General features: G+C 45.9%; 1 protein-coding gene across 2 annotated transcripts in view; it reads left to right on the top strand.

Moving 5' to 3' along the window:
- LOC120026487 (phosphatidylinositol 4-kinase alpha-like) overlaps positions 1-20,834 on the top strand; it is a 42,767-nt gene that overhangs the window by 2,621 nt on the left and 19,312 nt on the right. The window contains exons 2-33 of one of the 2 annotated variants that reach the window (XM_038971367.1): positions 5,099-5,215; positions 5,418-5,511; positions 5,612-5,773; positions 5,976-6,238; positions 6,468-6,534; positions 7,009-7,157; positions 7,377-7,442; positions 7,538-7,634; positions 8,131-8,322; positions 8,534-8,634; positions 8,778-9,037; positions 9,185-9,280; positions 9,496-9,679; positions 9,788-9,888; positions 12,346-12,514; positions 12,628-12,678; positions 12,777-12,885; positions 13,086-13,222; positions 13,357-13,490; positions 14,025-14,107; positions 14,350-14,420; positions 14,627-14,833; positions 14,924-15,007; positions 15,077-15,166; positions 15,346-15,465; positions 15,708-15,800; positions 15,942-16,098; positions 16,545-16,672; positions 16,794-16,952; positions 17,133-17,284; positions 17,504-17,611; positions 19,690-19,817. In XM_038971367.1, coding sequence (XP_038827295.1) covers positions 5,099-5,215; positions 5,418-5,511; positions 5,612-5,773; positions 5,976-6,238; positions 6,468-6,534; positions 7,009-7,157; positions 7,377-7,442; positions 7,538-7,634; positions 8,131-8,322; positions 8,534-8,634; positions 8,778-9,037; positions 9,185-9,280; positions 9,496-9,679; positions 9,788-9,888; positions 12,346-12,514; positions 12,628-12,678; positions 12,777-12,885; positions 13,086-13,222; positions 13,357-13,490; positions 14,025-14,107; positions 14,350-14,420; positions 14,627-14,833; positions 14,924-15,007; positions 15,077-15,166; positions 15,346-15,465; positions 15,708-15,800; positions 15,942-16,098; positions 16,545-16,672; positions 16,794-16,952; positions 17,133-17,284; positions 17,504-17,611; positions 19,690-19,817 — 4,129 coding nt within the window. Of the gene's footprint in view, positions 1-5,098; positions 5,216-5,417; positions 5,512-5,611; positions 5,774-5,975; positions 6,239-6,467; positions 6,535-7,008; positions 7,158-7,376; positions 7,443-7,537; positions 7,635-8,130; positions 8,323-8,533; positions 8,635-8,777; positions 9,038-9,184; positions 9,281-9,495; positions 9,680-9,787; positions 9,889-12,345; positions 12,515-12,627; positions 12,679-12,776; positions 12,886-13,085; positions 13,223-13,356; positions 13,491-14,024; positions 14,108-14,349; positions 14,421-14,626; positions 14,834-14,923; positions 15,008-15,076; positions 15,167-15,345; positions 15,466-15,707; positions 15,801-15,941; positions 16,099-16,544; positions 16,673-16,793; positions 16,953-17,132; positions 17,285-17,503; positions 17,612-19,689; positions 19,911-20,834 lie in introns of both variants that reach the window. The other variant, XM_038971366.1, reaches the window with a different exon arrangement.

Genomic DNA, 20,834 nt, shown 5'->3' with positions numbered 1-20,834 from the left:
AACAACATGATTTTGGGTGTGTTGTATTGCGTGGCTAATTATTCAGCGGTTGGCAGGAAAGCTGCGTGGGAGGAACTGTCAGCCAAACTCTATTCAAAAACTGGAAGTCATCAATAGTGGCAAGGCCACAACCATATCTCCCATCTATGAAATGGAATGGATGGTTGTGTAAAAATATTTTACTGCAAAAGTGGTTAAGTTGATTGCACCACCCCTTAACTCAAACAGTGCAGAATAATGCCAGGCTGGAGGGGGGAGTGGCCACAAACTTATGTAACCCAATATTACAAGCTCTGATATTGCTCAAATTTGGAATACAAGTAGTCAGCTGTCTGCCCTACACACATAAATAGCATTAGGATATCTTCATGCATCTTGGAAATGTAGACCTGTAAACAGACAGATACAATAGGTGGAAATATAAACTCAAATATTATGGTAAATGTAAACTTTTTTGCACTCATTCAGTGCTGTATGGTCATGCCTGGAAATAATGCATACAGTTGCAAATATTTTGATGTTGTGGCTATTGTAATAGGCTCTACGGAAAACAAGTGGGCTCAGACATAGAAATAAAAACTTTTGGGGTCCAAGGTTCCCTAATCATCTCTATAGCCCCTAGTCTTGCGATTAAGTCAAAGGGCCAATCACAGATTACTTTTTATTTTTTGCTTCAAATCCAATATGGCTGCCGTTATAACATTTGATGGAGGTTAAACCACCTGTAAATAGGAATTTAGTAAATTGAGCATTTTTGTTTAGAATTGTGTACAACAGTCATGCCTATAAACACTGTTGGTTTGAATATAAGTAGCCCTTGTTCTTTTGTATTGTTTTATTCTTGTTTGAATTGTTTGAATAGCCGAAGCCAACTAGTTTTTCAATGTGTGTTCATGTTTTAATCTCATTCACACACTTACAGCATATCAACAATGGGCAATTCCACCAAAATATAGTAACAAGCAGACATTAGCATAACCAAGTTACAGGAAAGCAATCGTAATACAACAGGCAGCTACTCTAGTAGTGTATAAATACAGCTCTCTTTTCCCCACTAAAACTAATTGTGCAAGGTTGATTCAAAGTCTTTGAGCTGACCAGGTCATGAGTGTGTCCTTAAAGGATGAGGAGACAATGTAGTCCGTGGTGGTTGTAGTTCTGGGGCCTGACCAGTAGCCAGTGGTGGTTGTAGTTCTGGGGCCTGACCAGTAGTCAGTGGTGGTTGTAGTTCTGGGGCCTGACCAGTAGCCAGTGGTGGTTGTAGTTCTGGGGCCTGACCAGTAGCCAGTGGTGGTTGTAGTTCTGGGGCCTGACCAGTAGCCAGTGGTGGTTGTAGTTCTGGGGCCTGACCAGTAGCCAGTGGTGGTTGTAGTTCTGGGGCCTGACCAGCTTACACAGCTAACTGGTCATTCTGGGCAATCTGCAGCAACACGGTTAGTATCCTTCCTGTATGACTGGTGGGGTATTGGGGCTGTGGGCTACATTTTTACAAATGTATTAAAAATGAAAAGCTTAAATCTCTAGGGTCAATAAGTTGTCTCTTTGTTATGGCAAGCCTAAATAAGTTCAGGAGTAAAAATGTGCTTTACAAGCCATATAATAAGTTGCATGAACTCACTCTGTGTGCAATAATGGTGTTTAACATGATTTTTTGAATGACTACCTCATCTCTGTACCCCACACCAGAGTTTCTGAACAATGTGACCGGGAAGATTTTAATTTACCAGACATTTTGAGAAATTTACCGGACATCCGTATGCATTCAATTCTGAACTAGCGCAGCCAGGGCCATCAATAAACAAGTGATATTGGCCAAATGAGACACATTTACATGTACTGAGAAACAGGATTCTCTGGTCTATTGAAACCAAGATTGAACTCTTTGGCCTGAATGCAAAGCGTCACTTCTGAAGGAAACCTGGTACCGTCCCTACGGTGAAGCATGGTGGTGGCAGCATCATGCTGTGGGGATGTTTTTCAGTGGCAGGTACTGAGAGACTAGTCAGGATTGAGGCATAGATGAACAGAGCAAATACAGAGAGAACCTTGATGAAAACCTGCTCCAGAGTGCTCAGGGCCTCAGACTGGGGTGAAGGTTCACCTTCCAACAGGACAACGACCCTAAGCACACAGCCAAGACAACGCAGGAGTGGCTTCAGGACAAGTCTCTCTGAATATCCTTTAGTTGCCCAGCCAGAGCCCGGACTTTAACCCGATTGAACATCTTTGGAGAGACGTGAAAATAGTTGTGCAGCAACGCTCCCCATCCAACCTGACAGAGCTTGAGAGGATCTGCAGAGAATAATGGGAGAAACTCCCCAAATACAAGTGTATCAAGCTTTTAGCGTCATACCCAAGATGACCCGAGGCTGTAATCGCTGCCAAAGGTGCTTCAACAAAGTACTAAGGGTCTAAATACTTATGTGAATGTGATATTTCCGTTTTTTATTTTTAATAAATTCTCAAAAATTTGTAAAAACCTGTTTTTGCTTGGTTATTATGGGGAATTGTGTGTAGATTGATGAGGGAAAAACCTAACAAAATGTGGAATAAGTCAAGGAGTCTGAATTCTTTCCGAATGCACTGTAGGCCTATAGACTTAGGCGTCAACACTATAATATTAAAAGTAAAATATACTCACCGGCCAGTTTATTAGGTACACCCATCTAGTACCTGGTCGACCCTCCCTTTGCCTCCAGAACAGCTTGAATTTCTCATGGCATGGATTTTACAAGGTGTCGGTAATGTTCTACAGGGATGTGGGTCCGTGCTGACGTTACGCAGTTGCTGCAGATTGGACGACGGTACATTCATGCTGCCAACAGCCTGTTTCATCTCATCCCTAATATGCTCTATTGGGTTTGTTCAGCAACGATGTTCAGATACACTGTGGCATTCAATCGTTGCTCAATTGGTATCAACATGTGCCAGGAAAACATTCCCCAAATCAGTACACCACCGCCTCCAGCCTGTACCGTTGACACCAGGCAGGAGGGGTCCATGGACTCATGCTGTTTACGCCAAATCCTGACTGCCATCAGCATGACGCCACAGGAACTGGGATTCGTCAGACCTGGCAATGTTTTTCCACTCCTCAATTGTCCAGTGTTGGTGATCGCATGCCCACTGAAGCCGCTTCTTCTTGTTTTTAGCTGATAGGAGTGGAACCCGGAGTGGTCGTCAGCTGCAATAGCCCATCCGTGACAAGGATCGCCGAGTTGTGCGTACCGAGATGCCCACCACTGTTGTACTGCGCCGTTATTTGTCGGTTTGTGGCCCACCTGTTTGCTTGCACAATTCTTGCCATTCTCCTTTGACCTCTTTCGTCAATGAGCTGTTTACTTCCACAGGACTTATTTTTTGTTTGTCGAACCATTTTTTGTTAACCTTAGGACCAGTGGTCACCAACCTTTTCTGTGTAAAGATCACGTTCGCAGTCAAAAAGCAAGCTGATCTACCACTCGGGTTATTATTTTCAAACATCACATAAAAAATGTAACATTAACCTAATATAAATTGTTATGTAGGAATGAGGTTTGTGCTGCAGACAGGACTGACAATGTCGTTCTTCTCAGAGCATATTTTATTTCAAAACTCAAGTTTTGATAGCAAAATAGATTAGTTTAGAGCCTGAAACCAACGTTTTGGTCCACCAGCCAACGTGGCAGGTAGATAAAAAATCTACCAGCCAAATAATCTTTTGCCATAATTACACTAAAAACAGATGAGCGTGCTTTGTAATGTAACTGTGCTGCTGACCTCACAACGGCAGTCAAGCACCCAAGCTAACTGGCTAAAGTTGGCTAGCTTGCTAGGTACTTCCAGTCACAAATGAGAGAACACCTCAGTCACTGTTTTACACTCCCTAGCAGAGCTGGTTAGGCTGTTTTCATGTTATCTAGAACGTTAGTGACTGTAACTGTGCTGCTGGCAACAATTTAACTTTTTTTTTGCCAGAGAAGCCCGTGTTTGGAGGATCTATTGGCACGGGTGTTGTTATTCTCCAAACACCAGCTTCAAGGGCATTATCACTATTATACTATTTCATCCTTCCACAAGATATAGTCCCGACACAAATCTAGGGTTGCTACCTGAGCCGGCTGGTCATTATTACTATCGGTTCGGTTGCCAGAGACGTGACCCAGTCGGTCAGTCTTTTTTGATCTGTATCTATGGACGCGACCCAGTCGTTCATTCTAAATGTTCTATTGCCATACTGACTGGCAACGTTATTATCCCTTGCTTTCTAGCTAGCCAACTACGGCTAACTTAGTCACTCAAACAATGCAGCCAGAATAACAATAAAGTAGCTGCATTTGCATATTTCTAGCTGATTTCTAGTGACATTATTTGGATACATCCGTAAGAATGAGCTAAGGATTCGAAATTTCACCTGGCATAGAAAATGTGCTCTCTCGTCAGGACACTGTTGTTCAGAGGAGCTAGCCAACAACACAGCTAACACAATCACTTCAAACTGAAGCTGGAAAAACTGCAAACTAGCCGCACTTCGTTTCGTTCTACCTGTTTCTATTGATATTTCTTTGTATATATCCATACAAATTATGCTGATTCATGATTTCGACTGCCTGAGAAAAGCTGCCTGCCTATCTGTCTGTCTCATCCAGACTCGTTCATTACTATGGGACTGCTGGAGAGCAATTTGAATATTGAAACAATGTTGCAAATGTCTGCGAGACAGACAGCAAGGCTAATACATATCTCATCTCCGCTGTTGAAAACTAAATGTTAGTCTAAAAGAAATGTGAGATAATGTTTAGATGCTTTTCATAGTGGAGATCAAGTGTATAAATTGCCTGGCTGGGCTGATGAGACAGTGGATTGTGCAGTCAGATGGAACAGAGTAAATAGGCATTTTAACGTCATAGCTTTAGCTGGTGGTAACTTGTGGAATAGACACCGGCTGGAATGCTGTTTTAACCAATCAGCATCCAGGATTAGACCCACCCGTTGTATAACTGCGATATAGGGCAAGATACTATATTTGTTTTATTCCCCTAATGGTGGCGGTTAGGACTGATGGACTGACTAGTTAGCAAAATAAAAGCCACATGTTTGCTGTTTATCTCTGTTTCAGGTCCAGAAGCTACAATGCATGTGTCCAGTAGATTTCCGAGGGGTGTTCCAGCTGGACGAGAGAAGGAGGGATGCGGTCATAGCTCTGGGCATCTTCCTGGTCGAGTCGGACCTACAGGTAGATTGAACTGGAGCAGCTAGGCCTACTCTGACGCTGTTCATGGTTGCGTTTCTATAATGCTTTATATGGGACGGATGTTCCTTGAGTCCCTGACCCTGTCAGACCAATAACTGGCTCCTATCGCAGCACCTTGTCTGCCCCCCTTAGCTGTTTAGTGGCTTTTGCTCGAGTGGTTTGTGATGTGATGTTTTTATTGCAGCACAAAGACGCTATCATTCCCTACCTGTTGGGGCTGCTGAAGGGACTTCCCAGAGTTCAATGGATCGAAGAAAGCTCTGGAAGCAAGGGACTTGGTAAGGAAGTAGATGCAAGCAAGCGTTTGTCTGTCTCACGGCATTCCGTATGAATTCAGCCTGTCTGACTGGTTGATGGTCTTATCTTCCTGTCCTACAGAGATCCTGCCGGTAGCAGAGAACTTCTGCTTCTGTCTGGGCACTCTTCTATCTGACGTTGCCCAGCGAGATAACACCTTGCGAGGACAGATCCTGGAGGCCATCATGGACATAATGCAGGTCCTGCTGGACATCTGCCTGGACCCAGAGAGCCATGATAAAGGTACCAGCAGGCTCTCTGTCACCATTTCACTTTCAACAGTGTTTAATGAAAATGTTAGTTCCAGGTTAGTTATCGAGTTATTTTCTCTTGTACTCCTCACAAACGTTGTGATATACGTAGATGGACACAGAAAGAGCATAGAATGAAAAAAGCAGCCGTTTACCTGTCTGTCTCTTTCTCTCACCCCTCCCTTCCTCCCTAGAATACCTGTGCCGGTACACTGTGCCCTGCCTGTTGGGTGTGGCCCGGGCCTTTGGTCGCTATAGCAACACTGAGGAGCCCCTGCTGTCCAAGCTATTTCCGCGGGCGGGAGCCCCGCTCCTGTCCGGTGCCGAGGAGGCTGACCCGTCACGACGGCGCTCCTTCAACGACTTCCGCTCCATCATGCCGGCCTCGCTGCTCACAGTTTGTCAGGGAGACACCATCAGGCGCAAAGGAAGCTCCGTGTCCAGCATATCACAGCAGGTACTATTACCATACTATACCAACACTACTACCATTACTACTGCTACACCGTAGTACTGCCATTACTGCTCATCGTGTGTCAGGGAGACACCATAAGACGCAAGGGGTCCTCTGTTACTATTTCTATTTCAGTACAGAGCATGCGTCTGTACTACCATACCCTGCCACTAGAGGTCAAAGGAGTCTCGTATTTGAAATGTCTGAAAATGTTATTTTCCTCTGTCTGTAGGCCAGTCCAGAGAGAGCAGGACTGACCCTCAGCTGCCCAGCTGATCCATCTGCACAGTACTTTGAAGGTGAGGAAATATAAGAAAGACAATATATTTCGGAAGTATTTCAGTTGATTTAGTAGCCCATGTCTCACTTTTTGACTGATACTTTTCTCATTATATATCCCTCCCTCTCACCCTTCCTCTCTATCCCTTCCACTCACCCTCCCTCTCTCTATCCCTCCCTCCCTCTCTCTATCCCTCCCTCCCTCTCTCTATCCCGCTCACTCCCTCTCTCTATCCCTCCCTCCCTCTCTATCCCTTCCTCTCTATCCCTTCCTCTCACCCTCCCTTCCTCTCTCACCCTCCCTTCCTCTCTCACCCTCCCTCCCTCTCTATCCCTCCCTCTCTCCCTCTATCCCTTCCTCTCTCTATCCCTCCCTCCCTCTCTCTATCCCTCCCTCTCTCTCTCTCTCTCTCTCTCTCTCTCTCTCTCTCACCCTCTCTCTATCCTTCCCTGTCACCCTCCCTTCCTCTCTCTCACCCTCCCTCTCTCTCCAGGTTCCTATCTCCCTGATGGTAGTGCTGTGGACCCAGACTATTACTTCTCCACCATCAGTTCTAGTTTCTCTGTGTCTCCTCTGTTTACGGGTAGTGCCCAGGGAGAGTTTGACGTCCCTCTGGACATTCTGCGCCAGCTCCTCAACATGGTCAGTACATGTGTAGGATCAGAATGAGTACAACTGTGGAATCGGATTGGATAGAACTGTGGAATCGGATTGGATAGAACTGTGGAATCGGATTGGATAGAACTGTGGAATCGGATTGGATAGAACTGTGGAATCGGATTGGATAGAACTGTAGAATTAGAACGAGTAGAACATCGTTTTTCAGAATGAATTTCGAAGTGTTCTGTTTGTCTTGTGCAGGTTGAGCAGTTTGTTGCTGAATCCTTTCTGAAAACACTGGATGACACCCTGCAGGAGCTTCTGGAGGTAGGTTCATTTCCCCTCTATTTGAATGACAGCACTTTCCTGTGTAGTCCTCGAGATGGATGTTACATCATGTTTGTTGTGTTCTCTCCCTCTAGTTGAACCCAGGTATGCACCTGCACTACAGGACCTTCAGTGATCCTCTGTATGTGACCATCTTCAAGATGCTCAGAGACACGCTGTACAACCTGAAAGGTAACAAACCCACTGGTCTCTCACCCTCACCTTTTAAAGGGGAAAATCTGCAGCTGCTACATCCATTTTTGGACGTATAAATGAATGATATGTACCCATTTTAATAGAACTTATAAGTGCCTCATGAACTCAACTGTCGTACCCCATCAGAACTCAAAAGATAAGTTGGTTGTAAGCAAACACTGTACAGCCTCAAAACATGGTTACAATTATCATTTTGATTTCATGCATGCAATCAATTTGTGAATTTGAGAGTGGTTACATTTCTCCAGTCCAGTCCCTCAGCTGTTTAGCAAAACCAGTGTTATTGTTTGAACGGCAGATTGCCCCTTTTGACCTGACCCTAACCTTTAGCCTAACCTAACCCATCTCTAATATACAGAAAGCCTCTGATATGACCTGATTTTCTATTGTTCAGAATCAGTTCAGCGGACTGTTTGCTGCACGTGTTTCTGACTGTTCCACTAGCATGTTATTGATGTGACGGTGTTCCCAGACCTGCAGACGGGCTATGTGAAGGAGGTTCATGACTTTGTCCTGGAGCAGTTCAGTAGTAGCCAGTCGGAGCTGCAGAGGATCCTACATGACGTGGAGTACCTCCACAGTGAGCTGAGTCCTCTGAAGCTCCGCTGCCAGGCGAACGCTGCCTGTGTTGACCTCATGGTCTGGGCCGTCACTGAGGAGCAGGGTAAGAGTGCGTTTACTTGTCGACCCCGTGCGCATGTCTTGAAAAGCAACAGGTCACGCATTTGTTTTGGAATGAATTGGACACGTGTTGAGAGAAAAAAATAAATAATAAGGGGGTCATTCAGGGTCATTCATTTGGGGTCATTCATTCACTCAGGGTCATTCATTTGGAATGAACAGAAACCGACTGTTGTTCATGCGTTTTTGATCAGGAGCTGAGAACCTGTGTACCAAGCTGTCAGAGAAACTGCAGTCCAAGACATCCAGTAAAGTTATCATCGCTCACATGCCCCTGCTCGTCTGCTGTCTACAGGTCGGTTCTGCAATGCCGACAGTGGTTCCCTCCGAGTCGCTTCCTGTTTTTATCTGTCTTCACAATATTGTGTTGATGAGAATGCCATAATACGAGTATCAATCATACCTAATAGAAATGTTCCTGGGTGTGTTTGTGTGTAGGGTCTGGGTCGTCTGTGTGAGCGGTTCCCGGTGGTGGCCCACTCTGTCACCATGTCTCTCAGAGACTTCCTGGTGGTCCCCTCTCCTGTCCTGGTCAAGCTGTACAAGTACCACAGCCAGTACACCACAGGGACAGGCGAGGTCAAGATCCACGTGACCAATGAGCACTCCCAGTCTACGTTCAGTGCTCACGCTAATAAGAAGAGCCAGCCCTCCATGTACGAACAGCTCCGAGACATCTCCATAGACAACATCTGCAGGTGAGGGAAGACGACATGCTGTGTGACGCTACATTTGTTTTCAAAGAAGAGAAATATGAGCAACGTTCGCGCCTTTCATTCGCCGCTGTCACTAAGTAGGCGGTCTGTTTCTTTCTCTTCTCTCCACACCCCCCCTCCTTCTCTCAGCTGTCTGAAGGCTGGTCTGACTATGGACAGTGTTATAGTGGAGGCTTTCCTGGCCAGCCTGTCCAACCGTCTCTACATCTCTCAGGAGAATGACAAGTAAGTCTATCTGACCCCTCCCAACATCACCTCTTACTTTACTTATGAGCAGGCTGTACTACCTCTGAGAAAAAACTGTCAGTGTTAGCTAGTGAACCTCAGGTGACCTACCTAGAAAGACTGTCCTGCAGTGATTGATAGGAGCTCTAACCAGTCCCCATCTCCGTGGCAGTGACTGGCAGCCCCTCTGACCAACTGTATGTCTCCCCCCCCAGAGAGGCCCACCTGATCCCAGACCACACCATCAGAGCCCTGGGTCACATCGCGGTGGCTCTGAGGGACACGCCCCGCGTCATGGAGCCCATCCTGCAGATCCTACAGCAGAAGTTCTGCCAGCCGCCGTCACAGCTAGACGTACTCATTATAGATCAGCTGGGATGCATGGTCATCACTGGGAATGTGAGGCGCTCACACACTTGATCCTGTCTTTTATACTCATTCCCTCTTCCCTCTCTCCCCTTTGCAATACATCCCTCAGTAAACGCATCATTTTCTCTCACCTCACAGCAATATATCTACCAGGAGGTGTGGAACCTGTTCCAGCAGATCAGTGTGAAGGCCTCCTCCATGGTCTACTCCACCAAGGACTACAAGGACCACGGATACAGGTGTCCTCAGCCCCTACACCTTTGCCCCCTATCCTATCCTCAGTGGCGAACCATGACTATAGGACCTAGGGCTTCAGAGGGAACAAAAATCTTCCAATACGTTGTACCAAACAAACAAAAAAATCAAGATGAGGACAGAAAACATGATATCTTCTGTAGTTGGACCGTTGTAGTGACGGAGGAGCGATGCTTTTTGATGACATCATGAATGAATCAAACAGGCCTGGCCTCGCTTCGGGCTGCCGCACACACAGAGTCAGAACCGGCACGGACACGACATGTGACACACAGCATAAAATAATGCGACCGGCAAAATAAAAAAGCACATTGACCACGTTTACATGCACACAGTATTTCGTATAGTAGCTCATATCCCGCTTAAGGTCTTATTCGGGATAAACTGTTTACATGCATTTTTGATATCCCGCTCACTAGTATCTCTGTAACCATGAATAAACAGAACATTCCTAATTTAAGATCATATGGGTTAAATGGAATAGTAACTGACATATGGACAGTGACTGTAGGTCTATAACCTCTCACATGTAGTATAATATTAACTCCTGCAGAATTATGCATTTATTGCAGTAAAATGATACAACAAATGTTGATTTAGTCTCGGGAACAGGAGTGGAGAAATACGCTTTCTTTCAGCATCTCTTGAGAAAAATGCGAATGTGGGTGTCACGTGTTATCTTGGACACTGTTATGCAAGCAGACAGTATTTCGACCACATAAAATATGCACCCAAGACGAACTGAAGTCTTATCAGAAACGTGTTTCATCGACTTCTCAGCTTTTCATTTCCTTAAAATGAAATTTTGCACAGGACCATTCTTTCCACTGTTGTGGAGTTATTGAGTTTTCTCCCCGGTTCCTAAACGAAACCGACAACTTTACCGGTGTCAGCTAGATTACTAATGCATTCATTCTATTGATGTAGGGCGTTCTGGTGAGCACTGCTTTATTTAGTCTTCTGGGGCAACAAGTTATGACAGAAGAGAAGCTGCATGTATCTATCTAACTGTAGTTGACAAACAAATGGCCTACCAAATGTTGGAAATTATAAGCAAAAACTTATTTAAATTGGGTGTGAAAGTAGCATAACCCAGTAGGTCAGCGTTTCCCAAACTCTGCATGTTTTGGTTTTTGCCCTAGCATTACAGCCGTGTAGTACTCCAACAAAACCCAAAACGTGCACCTCTTGGGGTCCCCGGGACCGAGTTTGGGAAACACCGCAGTAGGCTATATCGTCCAGTAGCCTGCAGAGTATCAGCAAAACAAATGATTCTAGATGTATTATGGTGGATGGAACTGTGCAGGTAGCCTACTTTTTGAAGGGATTTGTTTGACAATCAGGTGAGAACATCATCACACAACACCCGTGATATGTGAAACTGAGCCTGCGCAGACTGCGAAAAACAACAGTAAACAGAATAAGATGTTTACATGCCACAGTATCCCGTCTAAGATCAACATATCCCAGCTATCTTATCTGGGTTTCTCATGACCTGGATACAAGCTTTTCCAGGTTATGGTAAAATGGGATATGATTTGTAGGGTGCCGTCTTTCGGATGGGACGTTAAACGGGTGTCCTGACTCTTTGTGGTCACTAAAAGATCCCATGGCACTTATTGTAAGAGTAGGGGTATTAACCCCAGTGTCCTGGCTAAATTCCCAATCTGGCCCTCATACCATCATGGTCCCCTAATCATCCCCAGCTTCCAATTGGCTCATTGATCCCCCCCTCCACTCCCCTGTAACTATTCCCCAGGTCATTGCTATAAATGAGAGTGTGGAGGGGTTAATACTGTTTTAATGATGTTTATATGCGTCAACTCAAAAAAAAAAAAAAACGGGATATTGGTGTGCGTGTAAACGTGGTTACTGTTGACACAACCTATGATAGCCTAACACCACTGTCACCAATAGAGACAACAACAGTGTCACATCAAAGGTGACAGGCTCGTTGTGCTGAAAGGACAGCGACCGTAATACCTGTCCACTCCAGTTTTGGTCGAACACATAGACGCGGCTGATAGACAGACGACAGCAGTCACACACAGCATCAAATAATGTTAAAGAATAAGCAGCCCATTCACTCCAGTAGGCCCCACCCAATCAGAACAATACAAAAGGCCTTCTGTCCAGCTTCTGAAGGCCTAGCCAATGGCTGGCTGAACTAGCTAGATTGTTCTACCCAGAGACCACCAAAGAAAAATCCTGATTGGCTATTTTTTTCTCTTCAGTATTAACCCACTCGCTTTCTGACTCAAACTAAAGAGATGAAATCAGAAGATCATTCAAATTATTGTAAAAAGAAATACATTTAGTTTAAATCCTTAGGCCTTCCCTGTTCCCCACAGTCCCCCACTGCCGAACCCCTACTCACTGCCCATAGCCAGCTCCATGACCCACTATACTAAAAACGACTATGCTAATCTCGTGTGTTTCAGACACTGTTCCCTGGCGGTGATCAATGCGTTAGCAAACATAGCAGCTAACCTGGCCGCAGAGCAGATGGTAGATGAGCTGCTGGTCAACCTACTGGAGCTGTTTGTCCAGCTGGGACTGGAGGGCAAGAGGGCCAGCGAGAGGGCCCCGGACAAGGGCCCTGCACTGAAGGTACACTCCATTTACACAGTAACCATAACTTAGGCGTGTGGGTTCCTCGACAACAGGCTTGTGTTAGTTGTTTTGCGTTGACATTGTTTCGCTATCGTTTTTCTTATTTTCAGGCGTCGAGCAGTGCTGGGAACCTTGGAGTGCTGATTCCTGTTATTGCCGTGGTATGTGGGTTGCCTCTACATTTGTGTTTTCAACAGTTTGTGCAGTACAACTTCATCTATACACTCCGTGTTGATCTGGATCTCCTCCCTCTGTGTAGCTGACAAAGCGTCTGCCGCCCATCAAGGAAGCGAAGCCTCGCCTGCAGAAGCTGTTCAGAGACTTCTGGCTCTACTCTGTGGTGATGGGCTTCGCTGTTGAGGGATCAGGTGGCTGTTTAAGATGATATTAACATATACTACAGTATACCACCAGGATTGATACAATATATAGAATTGACTCAACATGGTTTAAATGGTGGGCTAATGTTACCCATCTGATGGAAAGATTAAATTGAGTTTATCAGGCTAACAGTCATTCTGCTGTGTAAAAGTGCATGGGTTTATTAAGGGTTTTGTGTGTTGTGCAGGTCTGTGGCCAGAGGAGTGGTATGAGGGAGTGTGTGAGATCGCCACCAAGTCTCCCCTCCTCACTTTCCCCAGTGGAGAACCCCTACGCTCTGAACTACAGTACAACTCTGCCCTGAAGAACGACACTGTCACAGCTGTGCGAAACGCATCCACACACACACACACACACACATACAGATCGTGTACAGACATAAACACACGTCCTACTACAAACACACACACACACACTTGGCTGACGTTCCCTGGTTTTGTGTGTGTGTGTGTTTTCAGGCGGAGCTGAATGACCTGAGGAGCACCATTATAAACCTGCTAGATCCTCCTCCTGAGGTGTCTGCTCTCATCAACAAACTAGACTTTGCCATGTCGACCTACCTACTGTCTGTCTACAGGCTGGAGTACATGAGGTAAGGAAAGATGGGAAAGCAAGCCACTTTGGACTATTGAGATGCACCCTGCTGTTTCTGAGCTGTCTCGAGTCTAGCAGTTGGAGGGTAGGTATAGATGGAGGAATCTCCCAGTCATTCATATCATGCCTCCGTTTCCAATCCATCTCTCCCCTCTTCTCTCACCAGGATGCTGCGTGCTCTAGACTCTGACCGTTTCCAATCCATCTCTCCCCTCTTCTCTCACCAGGATGCTGCGTGCTCTAGACTCTGACCGTTTCCAATCCATCTCTCCCCTCTTCTCTCACCAGGATGCTGCGTGCTCTAGACTCTGACCGTTTCCAATCCATCTCTCCCCTCTTCTCTCACCAGGATGCTGCGTGCTCTAGACTCTGACCGTTTCCAATCCATCTCTCCCCTCTTCTCTCACCAGGATGCTGCGTGCTCTAGACTCTGACCGTTTCCAATCCATCTCTCCCCTCTTCTCTCACCAGGATGCTGCGTGCTCTAGACTCTGACCGTTTCCAATCCATCTCTCCCCTCTTCTCTCACCAGGATGCTGCGTGCTCTAGACTCTGACCGTTTCCAGGTGATGTTCCGCTACTTTGAGGACAGAGCCATCCAGAAGGACAAGTCTGGTAAGCTGCATTACAGTTATTAGTTATTACAGGTATTACAGGTATTACAGGTATTACAGGTATTACAGGTATTACAGGTATTACAGGTATTACAGGTATTGCAGGTATTGCAGGTATTACAGGTATTGCAGGTATTGCACAGGTATTAGACCGATATTACACATTTATTACAAATATATTTGGCGTTTATTCCACGTGTTTTAGACAGTGATAAAATGAATGTCTCCTCTCTTTGTCTCCAGGTATGATGCAGTGTGTGATAGCCGTTGGGGACAAAGTGTTTGAGGTCTTCCTACAGATGATGGCTGAGAAGGTAAGGTTGTCGGATAACACTTAACACCCAACACTAGCCATGGAGTCGTACAACGAATATTTGAGGACCGTCGTCAGATTCAATCAAAACGGAGAGACGCAAGAACATCTGAAAGTCAAGAACACCTGACCGTCTGTGGAGCATGTCCTCTCCAATGATTGGTGGGTTGGTTTAACCGTTGCTCTCTCCTGTGTTTCTCTCCCCAGCCGAAGACTAAAGCCCACGAGGAGGAGTTGGAGCGCCACGCTCAGTTCCTATTGGTCAACTTCAACCACATCCACAAGAGGATCCGTAGGGTGGCCGACAAATACCTGTCAGGTCTGGCCGAAACGTTCCCCCACCTGCTGTGGAGTGGCCGCGTACTGAAGACAATGCTGGACATCCTGCAGACCCTCTCCCTCTCCCTCGGCGCGGTACGCACACATGCTCTCTATTATCCACCTGCCATTGTTATTCTCTGTGATCCCTCAATGTATTGATTTGTGCTCCTGCTTTGTGTAAAGGACATCCATAAGGACCAGCCGTACTACGACATCCCGGACACCCCCTACAGGATCACTGTACCAGACACATACGAGGCCAGAGAGGTAGGAATGGGTGTTTGGTGTGTGTGTGTGTGTTCTGAATGTTGCGTTGACGTTTCTCTGTGGTTGTAGAGCATAGTGAAGGACTTTGCTGCTCGCTGTGGGGAGATCCTGAAAGAAGCCATGAAGTGGGCCCCCTCTGTCACCAAGTCACACCTACAGGTGATTCACACACACACACACACATTTTGTAAAAGAAAAGCAGATGGAAACGCATTGCAGATGTTCTGTCAAATCATTGTTCATGAAGAGCTTCTAGATGGCTTTTTTGAGGAAGTCAAGGTTTTAGATGAGTCTTCTCTTTGTTCCCTGTTTTTGATGTTCTTCTCCATCATCTCCAGGAGTACCTGAACAAGCATCAGAACTGGGTGTCAGGTCTGTCCCAGCACACTGGCCTGGCCATGGCTACAGAGAGCATCCTGCACTTCGCTGGCTACAACAGACAGAGCACGACGCTAGGGGTGAGAACACACACACACACACACACCTAAAATGTATTTCCATTCAAAATCGTATTTTCCCTAACTCTAACTCCTAACCCTAATTCAAACCCTAAACCTAACCCCTAAGCCTAAAATAGCCTTTTTACAAGTGAGGACCGGCAAAATATCCTCACTTCTCAGAGTTGTAGGACGTCTGGTACTCACAAGTATAATAAAACGTGTCCACACACACACTAACCAAGTCCCTTCCTCCCCTCCAGATCACCCAGCTGACAGAGAGGCCAGCCTGTGTGAAGAAGGACTACTCCAACTTCATGGCCTCACTCAACCTGAGGAACCGCTATGCTGGAGAGGTACAGAGAGACACTGCTACAGTTCTAGACCGGACACTCACTTCTTCATAGACTTCATATTTCTTCGGCTGAGTCAACAGAACAATGTTGCGGTTCACATCGACATTGCGTGTGTGTGTGTGTGTGTGTTTCTCCCTCCAGGTGGCAGGTATGATTCATTTCATTGAGGCGGTGCGTAGCCAGTCAGACCTGTCCACCCTGATGGTCAGACAGATGACAGAGGCTCTTGACACTCAGAACCCTGAGGCCTTCACTGAGAACATGTTCAAACTGGCTGCTCTGCTCATCAGCACTAAAGGTGTGTGTGCTGACAAGTTTTTTGATTTGCGAGGGAATGAAGGCACCATGTAGCCCAGGGTCGGGCAATCATTTCCGCTCGAGGGCTACATCGGGCTTTCAAAATTCAGCTGAAGGGCTGTACATATTTTTCCAGATCGATTTGTTCATCAAAAGTATATAGCGGGCCAGAGAAAGGGCAGCTATTTGAAAACGTATCGGTCCATTATAATGTCTACATACTTTCTGTCTAGTTTTAGACGTTCAGGAGTGGCCTGGATTTATTATAGATATATATAGATGTTTTGTTTTTTGCTCTAACAGCCTTACATTGCCCATCCCTGATATAGCCCATTGGGGTGTGTCTTTTCATGGATATAGTCTCTTAGACAGACCGACCACAGGGAAAACTGGACGTCTGTCTAACCCATTATATTGAAGGCTTGTGTTGTCTCTCTCTCTGTGAAGAGTGTGATCCTCAGCTGCTGCACCACCTGTGTTGGTCTCCTCTGAAGATGTTTACAGAGCACGGCATGGAGACGGCTATCGCCTGCTGGGAGTGGCTGCTGGCTGCTCGCACTGGAGTAGAGGTCCCGGTAAGTATCTGGAGACATCTATTGCTGGAGTTGAAGTAACATTGTGTATTTCTGTGAAAATAGTGGTGGGACCCGGATTCAAACCCACACTAACACGGGTATTCTCTCTCTCTGTCTGTAGTTCATGCGTGAGATGGCGGGAGCGTGGCAGATGACAGTGGAGCTGAAGATGGGCTTGTTCTCTGATGCTCAGGTGGAGGCTGATCCCCTAGCAGCCTCAGAGGAGAGTCAGCCTGTCCCCTGTCCCCCCGACGTCACCCCTCACTGCATTTGGATAGAGGTGTGTGTGTGTGTGTGTGTGTGTGGTGTGTGTGAGTTCAATCCAGTTCGCTTAAAATACTAGAGTAAGTGGAATTCACTGCATGAGTCCTACGTGTGCTGTTAAAACGTTTTCATTCCATGCCCCCCTCCCCCTCCAACTCGTCTTCTACTTTCTCTCTCTCCCTCTTTCTCTCTCCAGTTCCTGGTTCAGAGGTTTGAGATAGCAAAATATTCCAGTGAAGACCAGGTGGAGATATTCGGGAGCCTATTACAACGCTCGCTCTCCCTCAATGTAGGCGGGGCCAAGAGCAGCCTCAACCGCCACGTGGCCGCCATCGGACCTCGCTTTAGGTCCACACACACACACACACACACAGACATATACACACACACAAGATCCAGTTTCTGATTCAGAGCAAATTCATTGAGGTAATCTCTGTGTGTGTGTATGTGTGTATGTGTGTGTGTGTGTGTGTGTGTGTGTGTGTGTGTGTGTGTGTGTGTGTGTGTGTGTGTGTGTGTGTGTGTGTGTGTGTGTGTGTGTGTGTGTGTGTGTGTGTGTGTGTGTAGGCTCCTAACTCTGGGTCTAGCACTGCTCCATTCTGACGTAGTCACCAACGCCACCATCAGAAATGTCCTCCGAGAGAAGATCTACTCCACCGCCTTCGACTACTTCAGGTACACACACACACACACACACACACACAGGAAGATCTACTCCACCGCCTTCGACTACTTCAGGTACACACACACACACACACAGGAAGATCTACTCCACCGCCTTCGACTACTTCAGGTACACACACACACACACACACACACACACACACAGGAAGATCTACTCCACCGCCTTTGACTACTTCAGGTACACACACACACAGGAAGATCTACTCCACCTCCTTCGACTACTTCAGGTACACACACACACAGGAAGATCTACTCCACCGCCTTCGACTACTTCAGGTACACACACACACACACACACACACACAGGAAGATCTACTCCACCGCCTTTGACTACTTCAGGTACACACACACACACACACACACACACACACAGGAAGATCTACTCCACCGCCTTCGACTACTTCAGGTACACACACACACAGGAAGTTCTACTCCATAGTCCTTCACTACTAACATGGGCGATAACTTTCCCTCTCTAAATCAGTATCTTTACCACAAGGAGAGAGCGTCATGTGGACTCAAAACAATATGCGATATGACATTTTAATAAATAGTTTGGGGAATGGCCTCCTCTCCGAGGGAGGATCCTCAAAGCCAGATGATGTGATGCCAGGTAGCACTATGCAGGGGAAAGGAGTTCCAGTGATGGGTCTTGAGGTTATTATAGCTGGTGGTGGTTAAACGGCAAGCGTGAGGAATGTGCATTATTGTGCAGTGGTTATAGGCTATAAGGTCAATAGGTCAATGACATTCCACACATGGCTACCAGAAAAGCGGAGAAGAAACAGGACACTATGCTGCTGATGATACGTTTGTATTCATTCCCAATCAGTGGTGTAAAGTACTTAAGTAAAAATACTTTAAAGTACTACTTACAGTTGAAGTCGGAAGTTTAAATGCATCTTAGCCAAATAAATATGAACTCAGTTTTTCACACTTCCTGACATTTAATCCTAGTAAAAATTCCCTGTCTTAGGTCCGTTAGGATCACCACTTTATTTTAAGAATGGGAAATGTCCGAATAATAGTAGAGAGAATGATTTATTTAATATTTTACTTATTTCATCACATTCCCAGTGGGTCAGACGTTTACATACACTAAATTAGTATTTGGTAGCATTGCCTTTAAATTGTTTAACTTGGGTCAAACGTTTTGGGTAGCCTTCCACAAGCTTCCCACAATAAGTTGGGTGAATTTTGGCCCATTCCTCTTGACAGAGCTGGTGTAACTGAGTCAGGTTTGTAGACATCCTTGCTCTCACACGCTTTTTCAGTTCTGCCCACAAATGTTCTATAGGATTGAGGTCAGGGCTTTGTGATGGCCACTCCAATACCTTGACTTTGTTGTCCTTAAGCCATTTTGCCACAACGTTGGAAGTATGCTTGGGGTCATTGTCCATTTGGAAGACCCATTTGCGACCAAGCTTTAACTTCCTGACTGATGTCTTGAAATGTTGCTTCAATATATCCACATCATTTTTACTTCCTCATGATGCCATCTATTTTGTGAAGTGCACCAGTCCCTCCCTTCAGCAAAGCACCCCCACAACATGATGCTGCCACCCCCGTGCTTCACGGTTGGGATGGTGTTCTTCGGCTTGCAAGCCTCCCCCTTTTTCCTCCAAACATAACGATGGTCATGATGGCCAAACAGTTCTATTTTTGTTTCATCAGACCAGAGGACATTTGTCCAAAAAGTACGATCTTTGTCCCCATGTGCAGTTGCAAACTGTAGTCTGGGTTTTTTTATGGCGGTTTTGGAGCAGGGAGGAAATGGGGTACAAAAAAATACGCTAGTGGCCATACCACCTGTTGAACACACCTGTTCAGGGTCGGGCCTGATTAGTACTGGGACAGGAGACCGCCTGTGAATACCAGGTGCCGTAAGCTAAAATTATAATACTAATGTAAAAAAAGTATTTATTATGCAGAATGTTGTTGTTCGTAACACGTGTCATTGGCCCGATGGGGGATACTTTGGGCCAATGATCCAGAGGTCAGGATTTTCTCGTGTTAATTAATTGTATACTTCCCTCATTTCCCCCCCCCCCCCCCTCTCCCCCCTTTAGTGCTCCTCCTAAGTTCCCTACTCAGGGGGACAAGCGTCTCCGCGAGGACATCAGCTTCATGATCCGTTTCTACGCCAGCATCCTGTCGGACAAGAAGTACCTGGCGGCGTGCCAGCTGGTTCCTCCCGGTGAGCTAGGCGCCGTGCCCACCCCCAGCACCCTCTCTGCCGGGATATTCGGATCACTAATCGTGTCCAGCACTTCTCCGATATCGATGCTAAGTAAGCCTACAGCGGTGGAAACACCGGCTGATTAACAACAGCATTGCAAGACTACAAGCGCATGTTTTTACACAGGTCAAATCTGACGCCTGATCAGGCTCTTGCTACGTTGCTCATAGATCGATAAATCTTTAGTCTGTAGGATCTCACACTATCTATTTATTTATATTTCTTTCTGTCTCTCTTTCTCTATCTTTTTCTGTCTCTCTTTCTCTCTTTTTCTGTCTCTCTCTTTTTCTTTCTGTCTTTCTGTCTCTCTTTTTCTTTCTGTCTCTCTTTTTCTTTCTGTCTCTCTTTTTCTTTCTGTCTCTCTTTTTCTTTCTGTCTGTCTCTTTTTCTTTCTGTCTCTCTTTCTTTATCTTTTTCTTTCTGTCTCTCTTTCTTTATCTTTTTCTTTCTGTCTCTCTTTTTCTTTCTGTCTCTCTTTCTGTCTCTCTTTTTCTTTCTGTCTCTCTTTCTTTATATCTATTTTACTCTATCCATCTATTTGTCTGCTGCGGAGCAAGGCGCAGATTTGCCACCTCTGATAAAATGCATGATTGATTATTTATTATTCTACACATATCATGCCGATCCGCCCCTCAGCTCGATTTGTCAATTTGTCAACAAAAAGAAAACAAACAAATTGAGAAATTTGAGACGTATTTCCTCTCCACCACCCACACCGCTCCTTCCTCCTGTCCGTCCCTGGCGACCCCAAGAACAACATGATCTCACTTCATAACACATCGGATCGCGCCAGGTAGAAACTAGCCCTAACCACAGATCTAGGATCAGATTACTCTACCCTCAATGGTAACCCTTTACCATCAGGTGGGTGAAATAATGTCTGACTGTATCAGCGGTTAGGGGTAAATTCTACCACTGCCTGTGGGAACAACGCATGGCCATCTCATATAATACAGGACTAACGTTATAAAGCTC

This window comes from Salvelinus namaycush, chromosome 31 (genome assembly GCF_016432855.1).
Source record: "Salvelinus namaycush isolate Seneca chromosome 31, SaNama_1.0, whole genome shotgun sequence".
NCBI lineage: Eukaryota > Metazoa > Chordata > Actinopteri > Salmoniformes > Salmonidae > Salvelinus > Salvelinus namaycush.
Note: the sequence above shows the minus strand (reverse complement) of the source record. Positions and strands in the feature narration are given on the sequence as shown.